Genomic DNA, 18,876 nt, shown 5'->3' with positions numbered 1-18,876 from the left:
ATCATCCATCCATCATTTATACATCCATCCATCATCCATCCATCCATCATCCATCACTCATCCATCCATCATCCATCTATCATCCATCCATCATCCATCTATCATCCATCCATCATCCATCTATCATTTATACATCCATCCATCATCCATCCATCACTCATCCATCCATCACTCTCCATCCATCCATCCTCCATCCAAAGTCAGATGCTGATCTTTTGTTTAAATCTGAGCCTCCTTTTGTATTCTGTGTAAATAGAGATTATCATAACTGTGTTTCAGGAGGTTTTGAAGATTAAGCAAAGTGATATAAGTAAAGTATCTCACCTAGAGCCTTAAAAAATGTTAACTCTCTTCTGTTTCATTCTTCCAGTTCTTCAGAAAGAAGGTGTTTCCTTATAATCCTCCACCCCATCCCCCAGAAACCATTTGTTCCTGGAAGATGCTATGTTGTTGCAGCTGATGAAATGGGGACCTGGAGGGAGCAATGGATTACGAGTGACGCAGACAAGTAGGGTACCACACAGAAATACCTCAGAGGGTGAAGTTACAGAACTTCTGGTGAGACTGACTGCTGAGGGGTTGGGGGGGAGCAAATTCTCTCCCCAACTTTATGATTTTTATAATGATTAGGGATCTAAGGAGTGGGAGGTAGGGGGAGGAAGTGAATGTTTCTGTATCTTGATTAAAATCAAAACAATTTCTATTCTTGCAAATTCCCTTAGAAATACAGCCTCTGGGGGACAGAGAAGGGAGTTTATTTCTTCACAAAGCTTACCAAGCATGCTGGCTGGGAGCCACTTGGCAGCTTTTCCTGCAGGAAACTTGTGCAAGAAGCAACAGTGCCACCCCCTCCCTGTGCTGTAGCAGCAGACACAGGGAGCGGGGTCTCAGGGTGCTCCGCTGGGCCCCCCACAGCCAGGACTCATCCCCAGAGCAGCTGTCTGAGCTGTCTATCCTGTGACCGAGGCCAGCAAAGGAAATGACCTAGGCTGTGCTGGCGAGTCAGGATGGCTGGGCCGCAAGCCCCAGAGAAGTAGGGTGCGCCCGGAGAGCCTATTCTCACCCACAGAGCATTTTTTTTTCTTTTGGAGGATAGAACATTTTTGTTAAAGATTTATTTATTTATGCATACAGAGCTGGGGTACAGGCCAGAGGTGTAGGGGCAGTGAGAGGATCCACCAGAGACACAGTGGGGAGCAGACAGGCCGAATGACAAAGAACACTGCTGAGGGGAGCAGCGGGTGGGACAGGAGAGATCTGCCGCGCCATGTGGGTCAGCTCCCTGGCTGGGGATCGAACTCTCACTGAAAGGGCTGCAGCCAGCTTGTAGTGCTGTGTCCTAACCTGTTGTGCCACCAGGGAGGACCAGTTATTTTCTATTTTCTTTGCAAGTTGCCTCCTCCCATTTTCCTGCTAAAATCATCTTTCCTCAAACCTCTCCATAAATGTGGACATAAGGTTCTTTCTACCTAACAAACCAATTTCTGGACAAACTTTCTAGATAGGTAAAAGATATTTTCTAAGTGTCACCCATGTGCCAGGTGCTTACTAGGTACTTAGAATGGACTTTTTATTTATTTTATTGAGCTGTAATTGATATATAACAGTCTATAAGTTTTAGGTAAATAACATAATGATTTGATATTTGTATAGATTTCAAAACATTCACCAAAGTAAGTCTAGTTAACATCTGTCTCCACACATACTTACACAATTTTTTGTGTTCTAGTCTCTTAGCAACTTTCAAATACACAGTAGTGTATTAACTGCAGTCTCCTTCCCCTATATTACATCCCCAGGACTTATTTCACAGTTGGAAGTATGTACCTTTTGACCGTCTTCACCCATTTCACCCCCAACACACCTATACCTACACACACATGCCCATCCCTGGTAACCACCCATTTCTGTATTTCTCTGTATCTATGAATTTTGTTCACTGTTTTGTTTCCAAGGTTCTATAGACAAGTGAAGTCATATGTCATTTCTCTTTCTCTCCTGTCTATTTCATTTAGCATCATGAAGTTCAAGGTCCATGTATGTCACAAATGGCAAGACTTCATTCTTTTTTATGGTTGAATAATATTCCTCTGTGCATGTGTGTGTGCACATATGTATATCACATTTCCTTTAACCATTCATCCGTGTGTGGATGCTGAGATTGTTGTCAAGTTACTGTTTTTGTTCTTCTTCGGATAACTACTCAGGAGTGGAATTGCTAGATTAATTTTAGAGGAAACTGTTTTTCATAATGTCTGAACCAGTCTGCAATCCCAACAGAGCACAGGGTTCCACATCCTCATCAGCACTTGCTATTTCCTGTCTTTGTGGGAATGGCCGATCTGGCATATGTGACATGAAGCTTGTTGTGACCTTGATCTACTTTTCTCTCATGATTAGTGACACTGAGCACATTTTCACACATCTGTTGGCCATTGGTATGTCTTCTTTGGAAAAAGAGTTATTCAAATCTTCATCCCATTTTTATTTAGCTTGTTTGGTTTTTAGCTCCACCACCATTTCTTGTGTCTCCTTGTCCCTCTCCCTCCCTCTTTTTTTTTTGCATAGAAGAACTGGGATACAAGACAGAGCTGTGGGGGCTGGGAGTGAGTAGATTCACTAGGGACAGAGTCAGGAGCAGAATAAGCAGACCTACTGAATACATCCACCAAGCTAGACAGGAGAGGTCTGCTGCACCATGTGGGTCAGCTCCCTGGCTGGGAATCCAACTCAGACCATAGCCATGATAGTCCTTAGATTTAACCCCTACGCCACCAAGGAGATCCCCTTTCCCTCTCTCTTAACCTCAGAGCACTACAGATGTTTGTTGATGTACAGTGTTTTGAAAAGTGTTTTACATTGTCAGATTATCTATTATATGAATGTCCATATTGTTTTAGTATCTAAAATGTTTTAGAATTCCCTTCACTTTGTTGAAAGTGGCAGTGTGTCATCCTTTCTTGTGTTTATATAATATTCCATGGTATATGTACCCACTTTTTTTGATCCATTTGTCCATGTCAGTGATTTCAGCTGCCTCCACACCCTAGCTATTGCAAATAATGCTCTCGTGAATACTGTAGAACATACAGGCATTTTGTTGATGATTCCATGTTCTGCATCTCTATGCCTGAGATTGGGATTGCCAGCGTGGATGTATTTCTTGTAGTAGTTGCCCTGTACCCAACAACTGGGGGTCGGGCTTTCTTTTCTCTACATCATCTCCAGCATTGCTTGTGGGGGTCTGGATTGTTTGGTTTTTTCCCTATAGCGTTGTATGGGTTTTTATATATTTTTAATACTAACCCCTTGTCCATATGATTTGTGACTATTTTCTCCCATTTTATACATTGTCTTTTCATTTCATTGATGGTTCCTTTCGTTGTGCAGAGGTTTTAGTTTTATGTTGTCCCTCTTGATAATTTTTGCTTTTGCTGCCTTTGTGTTTGGTGTCCACTCCAAAGGGTCACTGCCAAGACTGGTGTCAAGGAGCTTCCTGCCCACATTTCTTTCCAGTCCAATTGTTTTAAAAGCACCCAATAAGCCTGATGCTAGACATCCCCATTCTAGAGATAAGGAATGCAGAGACCAAGGAAATAGTAAAACATGCACTAGATTTCTGGAAATCAAAACTAGTTTATATGACTTAAAATTCAGGCCCTTCCCAAGACAGTGGCAACGCTGACTTTCTTCGGCCTCTTTTTTTTTTTTTTTAAAGGGGGCTTTTGTAACTATTGAATTACTACTAGGACATCTAGTAAGTCCTGCAGAGGTAAGCAGACAATAGAATAAAGTGAAACTCGTGACATTTTATTATTCCTGATAGTCACTGAACCCCACGAGCACCTGCAGACCCTTAGATGGCCCCACAAAACTTGTTACAATTTCCCGCCTCGAGGAATCAGTTCTGTTCATCCCTCAGCCTGGGGGTTCAGAATGGTGCTGTTGGTGAGGTGATCATTCTTTCCTACCTCCCCCACACCCTGCACCAGAGTCTTCCATTCCTTTCAGGAACTGGGGAATCTCCTCTTCCAGGCTGCTCTGCTCTTAGCTCTTGGGTCCTGGCGTTTTCCATGATTCTCCAGGTAAGTGACATATTTCCCTACCTCCATCCACCAAGTATCTGCCCTGCACTGGAGGGCGGGTAACTCCAGCCACTGATGAGGCCCAACTCTACTCTTGGCTAACTTCTCTCTGGTACATTGAAATTACCAGGGTAGACTTACTACCTGTGAGTAAAATCAAATGTCTCCACCTTTCATTTATTCACTAATTTTTTTCCAAAGGGCCAAATTCATGGCAAGAACTTGGCCAAGTCTTGTGCCAACCAATGGCGGCCTTGCTATCCAGGGACTTGCAATAATGCCTGAAGTGGGCAGTCTTCCTCTCGGAAGCCTCTGTACTTTATCTCAATCTTTCATGAGATTAGGATTATTGCACCCATTTTACAACTAAAGTTGTTGAGTCTCAACTAGGAATCAGCTCGGATCATGGAGACAGCGCGTGGAAGAGCCGGATGTGAACATATGTCTGTGCCCCAAAGCTGGGCTTTTTCTTTACACTGGAGAGTTTCCATCACACAGTGGTTAGGAACTCAGACACTAGGAACAGACAGACAAAAATCCCAACTCGGCTATCCAATCTTAGACAAATTAATTAGCCTTTCTGAATTTTGGCGTTCTTGTATCTGTAAAAATAGAGTGTGATAATACCTCGTAGGTTGGTGGTGAGAATTGAAGAGTTGATATCTGTGTTTTAGAGTTAATATTCAGGCGTGGTCTCACTGTCAGTCCCATAACCTCCAGGGTCTCCCAGTAACCTCCATGGCATCCCCAGAGCTGGTCTGTCTGCATCAAGCCTCAAGGGCACCATTTACTCTTAACTCGTTTACAGAACAAAGTTGAATGCAGTGGGCTGAGCCCTGTCTGGGCAAACCCTCCAAGCTGTAGCTGTCAGAGCCCTCCTCTGTCTCCTGCCTCGTTTGGTTCCTCGCCCTGAAACAACACCCCTTCCCCAACTCAAATACACACATACTTTTAGAAGGCGGTGCTCTATAATCCATCATGCCATCATCATGTAACAAAGCCAGGCATGCAGTAAATACATGGTCAAAATAAGAGATGTTACCCATTAGAGAGAAAAGCCATTCTCTGGTTTTTAAGGAGCTCATTAGGAGGGACCTCCAAAGACTTCAATGCATCACCCAGAAACTGGAATTTGTCATCTTCTTCCTGCTGTGTTTGTAAGAAAACGAGGCTCCCCCAGTTCCCAGCATCTTGGTGTCATCCTTCTGGACAGAGGAGGCTGCCTATGGTGAGGATTCCTAATGACCCCACAGTGGCAAGGATATAAAGAAAAACATCTCCCTTGGAAACTTTGGGACACCATTGTTGGGTACCAGTGTAGCCAAGACTTCCCATCAAAACACCAGACCAGTAAAATTTCCCTGTCTGGCGTCAAGAGTTTTCAGGATGGGCCAGCAGCAGGGTCTGGATTGTATCATGACGATCATCTTTCTGCTGGCCTCTTCAAAGCCAACTCAGAAGTCCTGTTTGGGTAGATGTTCAGTCTGCCTTCCGGTCCCTGGCTGTTTGTGATCAGCTCCTGTGTCTTGAAAACAGAGGTTTCTGGGACTGAGGGGGGTGCAGGGGTGGTGAAGAAGACGTGTTCTGGAACACAGGAGCACCACTACATCCTTGCTGATGGGAATTGGAGTCAGAGAGCATTCCGTCTCTTCCAGACGGGGAGGCCCAACATCAGAGCAGTCAGCTTTGCCTGGTGGCTGTGGCTCACCCTGTGCTTTTCTGGATGGGGAGGAAATAGCAGTGGCCTGAACCCTTGGAATGTCTAATGGGCTTAAAGGGCTAAGGATTTTCCTGGCTGGGTTGGTGGTGGTTATACCACCCAGTTCTGGGTACTGAAGACAGCAGACTGTGCAGGAAGCCAAAACTACAATTCATTCCACAGCCTTGACGGGTCCCGACTAAGTTCCAGGCACCCCACTCATGTGGGGTCACAGAGAGGAAAACACAGCCTCTCTCTTCTCTCTCTTTGATTCATTTATCATCTAGTGACTGGAAAGTGTTGGTCTGACATTTCCCACAAAGCACAGCGTCCCAGACGAACCTCCTCACATGTGGGTTCATTCGGCAATCTGGACCACTTCAGGATGCCCTCCTTGGTTTTCCATATTGAAGCCAAATGCTGAGGGCCTGATTCAAGGACTAGACAGCAGCAGTCAGAACCCATTGACAAAGGAACGTTCAAACAGCAGAGTCCCCTGACTTCTGCATCCTAACCTGGTGCCAGACCCCCCAGGCTCACCTTGAAGCAGGACAGGTAACTAAGAATCTGGTGCAAGAATTTCTGCTATAGAAACGGTCAACAGACCGATGGAGTCACCGCCTCATTGGAGGAGCGGCTTGGAAAGTCTTCAAGCCTGTGTCTGGCCCCCAGAGCTCCCTGACTTCCACTGTTAGAAGTTCAGTGCTATTCAACATGCTGGAATTGAAAACAAATTAACTTCTGTCCCCAGTGGGTTGCTTCACCCAGACTGCAGAGAACCCTCTAGAAAGTATCTCTGACGCCTGCTTGCCAGTATCAGGGTCTTTATTGAAACACAACTGCTCTCTGACATGACGACAGAGTTATCCGTGCAGTATTTATCGCCATCTTCACGTGAAGGCCACTCAGCCTCACTTAGGAGATTGGAGTTTGCTTTTTACGCACCTGCATTATTTTGAGCAGACATTATAATATGAACTCCTTTATCTCCCCACTAGGTGGGTCCAGCCAAGCACAGAGTAAACATGCATATTTATTCAACTGAAATGAAATGCGTGTGGGGTGGGGAAGGGAAGCCTTTACCCCAGCCTCCCTGTTCTGTACACTTCCCATGCCCAGATCCCAGCAGCTGATCACAGCAGTCAGTGAGCGCCACGTGACTGGAGTCCAGCCTTCGAAACAGGGTGATCGGCCCCTCCCCTGGCCGGCTCAGCCTTCTGTGGGAAAGCCTGTGGGCCTTGGAGTCATGTCGATCAAGGTTCAAATCCACGTTTTACTAATTTCTAGCAAGTCATTTTGCATCTCCGCACCTCGATTTCTAACACAAAATACTTACTGTGATCATTAACTAAAATAAGGAAAGGGCCTAGTTTCCAGTCGGGGCTCAGCCAAGGCCAGTCATCAAGTTCAGTCTTTCAAAAACCTCTTTGTCAGTCTCGAGAAGAGTCCATCCCTGACAGGCCCTCTCTGGCAGCCTGCCGGCTCAGCCCTAGAGGTGACCAAGTGCTCTCTACCTTTGACTCCCTAAATTCTCCTAATTCAAATCTGAGGCTTTCTCCATTGGCATTTTAGGAAAAAATTGACTGTTTCAAATATGAGCCTCGTGCGAATGTGTAGCCACTCTGGGACACGAGTGAAACAGAGTCACCAGGTGACCCAGCAATTCCGCTGCTGAAGGTATACATGGAGCCAAAATAACGAAAAGCAGCGTCTCAGGACGGAGTCAAAAGACCAAGGCCACAGCAGCATCATTCACAGGAATTAGGAGGGAGGAGCCACCCAAATGTTTGTCAACATATGAAGGGATAAACAAGATGCTCAGCTCAACTTCTGGCCCCTGCTACAACGTAGATGAACCTTGAGCACCCAGTGCTGAGACAAGCGAGCCACAAAGATGTGTGCAGGTGACGCCATGTAAGGCGGCAATGACAGCAAATTCACAAAACCAGAAAGAAAAGGACACTGGTGGTCACAGGGGCTGGAAGGACAGTGAAATGGAAGTTTTTGTTTCAGGAGTACAGCTCTGGAAAATTCTGGAGTCGCACCGCCATGTGAAGACACTTGCTTCTGAACTGTACACTGAAGAATGCTTCTGATGGTACATCCTACGTGTGTGACTCACCAAAGTTAAACATAAATAAATAGAGGGTGTCTCTGGATGCTGGCACTGGGCAGCATGGGGGTGTTTAGGACACACGGGCTCACCAACGCTGTTGAGCTTCTCTGAGACCCAAACGGTTTCTTCTAGCCCCTGAACGCCAGACTCAGGCTGCCATCTCACCGTCTGCCTGGCACACACACTGGAGAGCCTAGAAGCATCTCTGACCCACCTGGGTCTCTGCCCCACTCTGTCGCCCCTCATCTTGCCAATGCCCAGAAATAGTGTCGCCCACCAGCCAGACACAAGCCTAGGACTCTTAATTACCTACATCTGCTGCCTCTTCAAGACGTGCCAGTCCCCCATACCACCCCTCCCACCGAATGCCAGGCCCCTCCTGCTTCACTCTGCCTCCCCTTCCCCTCACAGGGGCCCCTCCCATGTGCTTTTGGAAAGGTGAATCAGATCCTTCCAAAGCTTGCCCTGGTTCAAGCATGCTGATTTGAAACACTTCGAATAAGAATGAAATCTATTCCCTTTGTAGTCTAGAACCTGCCCGCTCCTCTGCCCCCTTGCTCAGGGTCTCCCCATCTGTAAAATGGGTGCAGCGGGCATCCTGCCCACATTCAAGCAGGCCCAGTGCCCCCACATATTACCTCAGAGAGTCCTCACCACCTCCCCTAAGGTGTGTTACCCCGGAGGCGATACCGAGAGCTCAGGCACTGTGAGTGTGAGATTTCCTTCTTTGCCACGGACTTGAGGGGAGAGGGGGTGGAGAGACGCTGGAGCCCAGGGCTGGCACCCAAGCCAGAGCCAGCTTTCTGGAGTCTTACCTGCCAAGGGGTGCTTGAGCAAGGAAGGGTGACTGGGGGATCCAGGGGTTCTGGAAGGGTTAAGATGCCTCTTCCCAAACCCTGGCCCTTCCCAGCCTGGCATCTGCCCTTGTGGGTTTAATGAGAAATTCAGGCGCTTCCTAAGAGGCTGTACAAATAGCTTCTAGGGCCCCACTAACTCATTCAGCAGAAAGACGGCCAGCGCTGCCAGTGTTTCAGGGAAGATGGTGACTGGAAAAAAGGTGGGTTTACAGCGCCAGGCACAGAGGGTTTTGCAGGCTGAGTGTGAGCCCCGCCCCTTCAGCTGAGCAGAAAAGGCCGGGCTCCCTCCAGCCCTCAGCCCCTCTCCACTATATTTGATTAGGAATTCGGGGCGGGACCTGGCGGGGCGGCCCTGCACACTCTCATCCCAGCGATCCTCCCCTCACCGCTCTCCAGCCCCTGGAGGCCAGACTGAGGGACGTGGTCGCTCCTGGAGGCCAGACTGAGGGACGTGGTCGCTCCTGGAGGCCAGACTGAAGGACGTGGTCGCTCGGCAAGGTTCACCTCCAGGTAAGTTTCGTCATTTTCCTTCACTTTTTGTCCCTTGCAGCTCCACAGGGGAAGGAAGGCCAGGGAGTGAGGTGAGGGGCAGAAAGGAAGGGTCACTGCTCATCACCCCCTCTGGGCAGAGACCCCAGGATGCTGGAGAGGAGCAAGGGCAGTTGACAGGAGGGGTTCACAGCAATGTGTTACCTTTGTCCCACATTCCTTGTCTGCTGGGGTGCGTGTGTGTGAGTGCACACGCACGCTCCAGGTCTCGGGCACAAGAAAGCAAAGGGCCAGGTATCTGGGGGGGCCGGCTCTGCCCTCCACCGCCCACAGCCCCACCCCGCCCGTGTCCCTGCAGCACCTCACAGAAGGCTGAGGTGCTAAAGGCTGCTGGTGTGTGTGAGTGTGTGTATAGCTGGGGTCACAGAGATTAAAGCAGAATGCTGAAGACTGATGGCTGAGCAGGCAGCAAGAGGCAGAGGATGAGGCCAGGTGAGGGGGTGGCTTCTGGTTCGACCTTGTGGGCTTCGACAGGTGGGAGAGCTGGTTCCCTAAGCGTGGGGACGTGGAAGGACCACAGTGACGACGCGTGAGCCCTCCAACGAGGAGACTGCCAGTCCAGGTAACTGTCTACCCCACAATGCGCTGAGCCGCGGGAGGAGGGTGGGCCCTGATATGGGGGGGAACCTGGAGTGAACAGCCCTGCAGCAGCATGGCTAACAGCTGGGGTGGGGCTGGGAGAGGCGTGTGCACCCCATCACACCCCTTCAGCTGCCATGGCTTCTGAGGAGAGGCCAACGTGGACTGGAAAGCTGAGTCTCCAAGAGGAAGGTGGCTCTTGTCTGCCAAGATGCCCAGTCTGTCAGAGGAGAAACGGAGACAGAGGTTCACTGTGCCAGCTCCAGACAGCCACCGTGGTCCTGCAGAGCCCAGGGCTACGCGTGGAAAAATGTGCTGTTGGCAGTGGGCCGCTCCATCCGTCTTCTCTCCTGGCCAGAGCCAGGCCAGCCAGCGTGCCCAGGCCGTGGGCAGCTGGGTTGGCCTCTCAGAAACACTGTGTGCTCTTTGTCTAAGCCTGAGCTACTGAGGATGAGCCAGGCGCCTCTTGTCTGCAGGCCGATGGGGTGAAGTGGGCCTGGGGACCTACACGGGGGGCAGCGGGGTCTGGGTGTGGAGGGATAACGGCCAGAGGTGACGAGACTGGGTGGCCCAGAGTCCCGTCCGCTCGCTGGCTTTGACGTGGGCTGTTGGCGTCCTTCCGCCTCCCGTCCAGCCACGCGCCAGCCCCAGCCAGGCCCACCGCACCGTGTGGGATGCTCGTGACATGTGCAGGACCCAGGGCGGTTTTCAGGTTGCTCCACGCAGGGGCAGTGCTCCCAGAGGGCTCACCGTGCTCCCCAGTGCATGCACTACAGCTGCTCAGCAGAGGGCGCCCGGGCCTGCATGCCACCCTGGCCCCCACCCTCAATGACGCCAACCCACTTTTCTTTGCAAGTCTGATGTTCTCATCTCACTGGTGTGCAAACTCTGAGCACCAGCCTGCTCAGCAACACACGGGGTCTGGCTGGATGTGGAGTCTGGTTATCGCAGCGCCACTGAGGGAGCTCGACATGGGAGAGAAGGACACCCAAACCCCACTCAAAAGCCACACTCCCTGGTCCTGAATCCCTGGGCCAGCTTTGGTGCCCCTCATTCATGCCCTCGGCCCCGTGAAGCTCTTGCAGTGTCTGTGTCAGGGCCCACGAAAGGGCTTGCATTTTACTAGACACCACAGAGACAGCCGAGCGGGATGACTCAGGCTCTAGAAGACAAATGCTAGACCGGTACCACTATCCCCAGCCTGGAGGGTACATGTTACTGTTCATGGAGGTTAGCCAGATTGCATGTGTGACCACAAACTGCTAACCAGAGAATGTTCTCGCCCAGCACACAGCGCAGACGCTGGCATTCTGGAGGCGGCCCAAGCTGGCTGCCGAGGGCCGCACCCCCCCCGCCCCCCCTCCCCGAAAGGCTCAAAACCAGAAGCCCCTGGTCTGCCCAAGAGACCAAAAGCCTTTCCAGAAGTAGCCAGCTCTTCCCCTTTGAGGTCTCCAGCCATTCTGGAGGTGACCCAGAGATGGGAAAAACCAGAAGGCTTTTTCCTTGGAGTCTTGGAAAAGATGATTTCATACTTGGACTCTTGGAATAATGATTTCCCTGAGGAGTCCAAACGGCCTGAAGAGCACCCGCCACCGACCCCTGCAGCTACCCCAGCAGAACCCTTTGCAGAGGGCCCAGGGCCTGCACCCCCAAAATGCAGCACCCGCATTCCAGTTCCTTCTAATCGCAGAGGCCTTGCTCTGGGACTCCTCGCTGGGGCGGGGAAAGCACCCAGCACCCCAGAGGGCCAAGGTCCAACTGAGCCGAGTGTGAAGCCCATGGGGGGGGGGGCACAGGGTGTGAGAACCCCTGGCCTTGTCGCGTTTGGGGGGGCCCGGGCCCCTCTGCCCGCTGCCTCTCCGCAACCTCACTCTGCTTGCTGTGTTCTCTTCTCCTGCTCGCAGGGAGACAAAATGCAGTGTGCCTCCCTCCTGCTGCTGGTGGGACTCTGCTCCCTCTCCCGCGCCCAGTACGACGAGGATCCCCACTGGTGGTTCCACTACCTCCGCAGCCAGCAGTCCACCTACTACGACCCCTACGAGCCCTATGAGCCCTATGAGCCCTACCCCTACGGGGTGGAGGAAGGCCCCGTCTATGCCTACGGCTCTCCGCCACCGCCCGAGCCCCGAGACTGCCCCCAGGAGTGCGACTGCCCGCCCAACTTCCCCACGGCCATGTACTGTGACAACCGCAACCTCAAGTACCTGCCCTTCGTCCCCTCCCGCATGAAGTACGCGTACTTCCAGAACAACCAGATCGCCTCCATCCAGGAGGGCGTCTTCGACAACGCCACCGGGCTGCTGTGGGTCGCGCTCCACGGCAACCAGATCACCAGTGACAAGGTGGGCAGGAAGGTCTTCTCCAAGCTGAGGCACCTGGAGAGGCTCTACCTGGACCACAACAACCTGACGCGCATGCCCGGCCCGCTGCCGCGCTCCCTGAAGGAACTGCACCTCGACTACAACCAGATCTCCAGGGTCCCCAACAACGCTCTGGAGGGGCTGGAGAACCTCACGGCCTTGTACCTGCAGCACAACGAGATCCAGGAGGTGGGCAGCGCCATGAGGGGCCTCGGCTCCCTGATCCTGCTGGACCTGAGTTACAACCACCTGCGGAAGGTGCCGGACGGCCTGCCCTCGGCCCTGGAGCAGCTGTACCTGGAGCACAACAACGTCTACTCGGTCCCCGACAGCTACTTCCGGGGCTCCCCCAAGCTGCTGTACGTGCGGCTGTCCCACAACAGCCTCACCAACAACGGCCTGGCCTCCAACACCTTCAACTCCAGCAGCCTCCTGGAGCTCGACCTGTCCTACAACCAGCTACAGAAGATCCCGCCCGTCAGCACCAACCTGGAGAACCTCTACCTGCAAGGCAACAGGATCAACGGTGAGGCCTTGGCAGGGGCGTGGGGGTGGCGGCTGCGTGGAGACACCCCGTTCCGAGTGCCATTCGACAGCCGTGGAAGCGTGGGGGCAGGAGCAGCACGCCCAGCAGCCCCAAGGCCAAGCGGTCCCCTGCCCCCGAGGCAGAAAAGGGGGTATCTTAGACAGCGCAGTGCTGGAGAAGCGTAGGCTGGGGTGGGGAGGCTTCCCCAAGAGGTCAGCTTCAGTCGAAGTCATGAGAAGTTAGCGGGGGACGCAGGCCAAGGCCATCCCGGGGGGGAGGGGGGTTAGGGGCGTGCCCCCAAACAGGCACCAGCTGCTTAAGTGGCCGCCTGCAGGGCCAGCCAGCTCAGGTGAGGACAGGGGCATGGGTCCTGTTGAGGAGCCGTGAGGGGCCTGGGGGGCTGGGCGGGACCTTCGGGTGAGATGAAGGCAGCCCGTCATCGAGGGGCGGTTGCTAAACTGCTGGGGTCTGTCCTGGAGAAGGGGCTGCCGGAAGCCAGGAGTCTACACCTCCTTCTCGCCCGCAGAGGACACACGCCCTGTTTCCACACCTTCCGCCCCTGCCTCCGGTCCAGTCTTGTGTTTGATGTTTACTTTTTTTTTTTTTTTTTTTAACAAAGCAGCTGGGGGTTGAGGACAGGCAGCTTCTCCCGGGCGTGGGCCGTCCCTGTTCTGGTCAGCTCCGTGGACCGTCCCTGCTCTGGTCAGCTCCGCCTGGAGTGCAAGGAGCTCCTGGTGACAGTGCAAAGTCCTAGGGTAACAGGAGCCTGACCCCCCATGCCCCACCACTGTCCCCCAGCAACCCAGGGTGGAGGGGAAGGACAGGGGGCCTCTTGTTCCCCAGGTCCTTCCCAGCAAATGTCTAAAGGATCCACCAGGCTGTTTCTGGCCGCTACAGCTGAAACATTCACCTCCGATGCACCACCAGTTGCTTTCTGATCCCTGTGCGAGGAACATGCTTACCTGACCCCAGGGCCTCTGACGTCTTAACCGCAGCTGGAAGGGACTGAGCCAGCGTCTCACCTCCCGTCCTCTGTCAGCAGAGTCCTCCTCTCCCTGGACTCTGGGAGGGAGGACTCATCAGTGGCCACAGGCCTTGCGCTCAGAAGGGAAGTGGCTGCGGCTGTGTCTGTGGCACCAGCAAAGCCCAGTATAGCCTGAGCCTTCGTCCTCGGCTCCTTTCTCTCCCTGAGCCCTGAGGACAGAAGGGTCGGTCACCCGGATATGTTAACAGGCTGGACAGCCCCTGAACGGCAGAGGCCGGCCCCAAGGTGCCGGTGAGGGGGAGGCACAGGGTGTCTGGCCCCTGTTTTGCAGCGTGAAACAGGACCCCATGCAGCCCAGGCTGCTTGGTATTTCCAGTCTCTCTTCCTCTCTGGGGGTTCGAAGCCCCAAGATGGGCAGTTCTCTAAGGTGCTGTGAAGCACTTGCCATGTCCCTGAACTGGTCATGTCCCACTCAGGTGTCACCATCCGTTCCCTGCACCCCTCTGAATCCAGGGGGACAGTCCCATCAGAAATGCCACGTGTGTGCAGTGCTCAGCTGAGTTCGGTCCTGGAGGTATGACGCAAACAGCAGCTGCTCCGGAGAGCCATTGGCAGGGCCTGACTCTGCCAGCAAGAAGCGGTGGGAAGGGCCTCCTGGTGGTCCCCTGTGGGCACTCTGCCTTCCTGCAAAGTCCCCTCTGCTTCTCCAATAGGGCACCGGCCAGCCCTTCAAAAGCCAGGCCAGCCGCAGAGATAAAATTACCAGTGTCCTGAGGTCTTGGAAGAAGGTTCTCCCTCAAATCAAACTTAAAAATGTTTGGTGTGACCCGTCAGCCTCTCTTTGGCAAATTAGGCCACATCGTCTTTATCTGCTTATCACCTAGGCCCCCGCCCAGTCTCCTTAGGAGAAATTACACACTCTTATTTGTCTCCGTGAATGGACAGATGGATGTAAAGGGTTTGGTCCGGGGCTGGTGTCACTTGAACCCCTCTGCCTTGCCTCCTCAATGCCACTGCCAAGTTGGCAGGCGTAGTTGGTTCAGTTGTTTGGGCGTTTTTTCTTGCTTTTTTTTGTTTGTTTGCTTTTGCATTGCCAAGGACAGTGAGACTGAGCTACACAGAAAGACAAGCAATCTCCCCAAATTACTGAGAGGTCACGCAACACCCCCACACACACACTCCACCCCACCCCCGCTTCAGCCACGAAGGACCCAGAGCCAGGCATGTCTGGCTGAGGGTATGAGAACCAGCAGGAAAGAGTGTCCCAAACTTAGCCCCTCTTCTCAGGCAAATGTGAGGGGGTCTCCCCGCATAGCCAGGTGGGGACTGCAGGTGTGGGTGGCACCTCTGAGGGAGGACCTGACCCGACAGGAGCCAAAGGGGGTGCAGGGAGTGAAGCCAGCCCTCCCCCTTCTCCTATTAGCATCTCCCTCAGTTTTTCCAGTCTGGCAGCGGCTGGGGAACACTGCTCGAATGTTATTCAGAACCTTGGGGATCCAGCGGAACAGGGTGGGTACTTGAGGAGGAATTTGGAAACATATATGTCAATGTTTAATCTGGGCTGGAAAATGCCCCCTGGGTGTCCAGGCAGAAGCCCTGTCCCATTCCGGAGCTCGGGGGTCAGGGTACCTGTTTGTGGACAGTCTACATGGGCTGTGTGTTTAGCAGCCCCGCAAATGCCCCCGCCGCTTATTTTTATATGCCGAGTTGCCTGCAGCTAGCAGACAGCCTGGGGCTCCAGCCCCTACCACGGAGCCTGCAGTAGAGCCCTGAGTGAGGTGCAAGCGGACACTGCACCTCTGCCCCCGCCCGGCCCACTCCACGCCTCTGCGCACACCTCAGACCCGGCCTCTGGCTGAGGCTCCACCCCCACTGCCCGCTCCACCCCCACTGCCCGCTCCACCAGAGGCCACTTGATCTGTCCCCTGGGGCCAGAAAGGGCACCTTCCGTATCTCCTGCCCCCTGCGCACTCACCAAAGAAGGACATCTGCCATCGCTGTTCTTCCCAAGCCGTGTTCTCTCGGCTGGGTTTCCTGCGTCAGTCAGGTCGACAACACGAGTTCTTCCGCCCCAGCCTCACCCCAGCCCATCTCAGTCAGTTCTTAACAGCGACTGGAAGCAATCCACCATCCTTGTTTGAAAACACTTTCCTCATCAGCCTATTAGAGCTCTCCACAACGACTTCTCGTAACCTCCTTTCACACCCGCGACCGCTCCCTCCATGAAGCCCTCCAGGATTACCCCTCGAAAATGTCCCCTCTAGACATTCACTCCAGGTGACACGCAGCCCCTGGCCACCTCAGGCAGCCAGTAAATATCTGCCCAGTCAGTCGTGCCCCACGGCCCTGCAGACTCACCCCTGCTGGACCCTGCCCTCCAGGCCCAGCGTGACTTCCACTACAGTCCCTGTGAGAAGAGCAGCCTGCAGAAGCCTCCCTGCTGCCCACCGGTGTCCCAGGGTCTTCAGCAGCTGGTGACTTGCACTGTCCCTGTGGGAGAACTAGTTGAGCTTCTGGTTTTTGCCTCTCCAGTTCCAGACCCCGAAGGTGGGAGACAGAGGTGGCTGATTTTCCAAGAAGATGCCAGAGGGGCTTAGGGTGAACAGCAGTAGAAGGGTGTATGTTAGACCCAAAGAGAACTTTTATACCTACTGGGGTGACATGGTTTGGGGGGAACACTTCCCAAAAGGGGGCCTCTCTTGATATTTTTTTAACAAAGGGAGTGGATCATAATCATGGACAGGGATCAGGTTATTTATTAGACTTTGGACTTCCTCAGCAGTGCTGGTTCATCTGAGTTTCTTTTTTTCTTTTTAATTTTTTTAAAGATGTATCCATGTACGCATACACAACTGGAGTACAGGTCAGAAGTGTAGGGGCAGTGAGAGGATTCACCAGAGAAAGAATGGGGGGCAGAACAGGCAGATGGACTGAAACACACTGCTGAGGGGAGCAGCAGGGAGCCAGGAGAGGTCTGCCCTGCCACGTGGGTCAGCTCCCTGGCCCCTGATTGAACTGCAGTGGCTGCGGAGAGCTTCATAGTGCTGCGCTTTAACCCCTTGCGCCACCTGGCGGGGTCCTCATCTGAATTCTCATGTCTGTTAACCTCGTGCTCATCCAGGGGCAATACTGAAAAAGCAGCCACGCACCCCACCCAAAGATCCCGCTCCCGGACACTTGTCTCTCCGCCCCAGCTCCCCGGCTTCTCTCCTCAATTTCCTGCCCCATTTTCTACCTACAGAGAGGCAGGAGATATTCCAGATTAAGTCTTTCCATTTCCCCAGCCTCCCTTCTCAAAGCAGTTTCGCAAAGTCCTGCCTCTCCAAAAGCTACCGAGCACTCCAAAGCTCTAGGGCGTATCTTTGACCACCTTCTGCTTTCCCTTGCTGCTAGAGATGGGAAAAGATCGGGTCTTGGCTGCAAGGACGCTCAAGGACATTCCAGAGCTGCGGGTACTGGGCAGATGGCGAATGGGTAGGAGGTGGCGCAGGGGGTCCCACTCTGTGGCTAGTTCTGCCCCCTAGCGGTAAAAGTTGGTAAGACGCCGACTCTGCAAAATGAGCCCGCCCTAGCCCCGCGCTTGCTTCTCAAGTATTCAGAAAGACGCTTCCCGGGGCTGTCTGGCCTCCCGAGGATCGGGGTCCCGGATCGGAGCCCCTGATCGGGGCGTTTCCCATCCACCTCCCGTTTTGTCTCCACAGAGTTCTCCATCAGCAGCTTCTGCAGCGTGGTGGACGTCATGAACTTCTCCAAGCTGCAGGTGCTGCGTCTGGACGGGAATGAGATCACGCGCAATGCCATGCCGGTGGACGCTCCGCTCTGCCTGCGCCTGGCCAGCCTCATCGAGATCTGAGGGCCCTGCCCTGGGCAAGGGGAGGCCCCTGGGCCCCACTGCCTTTGGCTTGATGGTTTGGTTTGGCTTTTGCTGGAAAGTCTGGGACAGACCCTTGACAGAATCCATGGCTTCCCTCTTTAGTCTTCTTCCCTGCAGGCGTGGTGAGGTGGCAGGGGACAGGTAGCCTCCTGCTGTGGGACACTAGGAAGGCTCTTTTCCAGGCCAGAAGTGGCGGTAGAGGGAGTTCACCCCGAAAACCCACCCCCAGCAACCTCACTGCCCTTGAGTTCTTCCCAGTGCTCAGTTGTGGAAGGTTAAAAGTTGCTTGGCCATTAGTACCTGCGCCTACTTCACATTAGCGCCCTACTCTCGGGGTGCAGGAAGGGGGCTCGAAGCTCCCCTGTGCTGCGCCGGCCCCACAGTTTCTGTGGGCTGCCACTCATTGCTCCTCAGAGTATACCTCTTGCCCCGCTGCTTCCCGAGGCCACCGCTTCCACTCAGACTCAGTCTACAGTCACCTCTGCTGAGCCTTAGGCTGAGGCCAGACACACACACTCCCCCTCCCCCACCCCGCCGACCAATGCAGAGCCCAGCCCTGAGTCGAGAGCCCCGCCCTGGGCCTGGGGCACGCCCTCCCTGGCCCACTCCGGAAGTCACCAGCTGGAGGTCTCTAGTTTGATGACCATCTTCATGGGCTAAAGCGGAAGCAGAGAGCCAGCCTTCAGCTTAGATAAATGTGCAAGGTTATAATGTCGCAGCTGGGCCGTTCTCGAAGGTGGCTCAGACTTCAAAAGAGGAAAGTTTTGTCCGGATTTCTGTGACCGGCCTCAAGGAAGAAAGACGGGAGGCAGGAAGGCTGAATAAGTAGTTTATTGCTCCCAGGCAGCAGCTGAGACGGAGCTCCCTAGGGTGGGGTCCGCAGCTACTGCGGGTGATGTAGGGGAAAGGGTCTCTTCTATAGGCTTTAGGTTCAGATTCTAGAAAGCTGACATGGCGCTGTACACCTGGATGCAAGGCCCAGTTCCGGTCACTGTGTGATCGCCCATACCTGGTCACACAGGTAGCTGTTGTTACTGCCCATATCTGGCCACACTCAACAGAAAGACCAGGCTTTGTTTAGCATCAGCACCCATCACAGGGACAAAACCCTCCAGAGGCCAGAAGGAGACAGCAGCCCTGTCTGTACAGTTGTCCTCACCCAGCACCTCTGCTTTCTCGGTAGCTCCCCTCTGGGTCTTTATACTCAAGATGGAGGTCACATGTCTCAGAGTGTGAGAAGGGTCAT

The 18,876-nt window shown here is 53.3% G+C and overlaps 1 protein-coding gene across 1 annotated transcript; it reads left to right on the top strand.

The window, feature by feature from the left end:
* Positions 1–9,792: 9,792 nt before the first annotated feature.
* Positions 9,793–17,708, top strand: FMOD (fibromodulin). Its single transcript, XM_004685526.2, has 3 exons — positions 9,793–9,868; positions 11,790–12,771; positions 17,458–17,708. The coding sequence occupies exons 2-3, from the start codon at positions 11,799–11,801 to the stop codon at positions 17,607–17,609; spliced, it is 1,125 nt and encodes a 374-aa protein (XP_004685583.1). The 5' UTR covers positions 9,793–9,868; positions 11,790–11,798; the 3' UTR covers positions 17,610–17,708.
* The last annotated feature ends 1,168 nt before the right edge of the window (positions 17,709–18,876 follow it).

The sequence above is a fragment of the Condylura cristata genome, unplaced genomic scaffold (assembly GCF_000260355.1).
Source record: "Condylura cristata isolate star-nosed mole 26May11 unplaced genomic scaffold, ConCri1.0 scaffold00018, whole genome shotgun sequence".
NCBI classification, from domain to species: domain Eukaryota; kingdom Metazoa; phylum Chordata; class Mammalia; order Eulipotyphla; family Talpidae; genus Condylura; species Condylura cristata.
Note: the sequence above shows the minus strand (reverse complement) of the source record. Positions and strands in the feature narration are given on the sequence as shown.

Coding starts and splice junctions, on each gene's coding strand:
- FMOD (XM_004685526.2), top strand. CDS start 11,799: ATGCAGTGTGCCTCCCTCCTGCTGCTGGTGGGACTCTGCTCCCTCTCC. Junction 12,772..17,457: donor GCAAGGCAACAGGATCAACG/GTGAGGCCTTGG, acceptor TTGTCTCCACAG/AGTTCTCCATCAGCAGCTTC.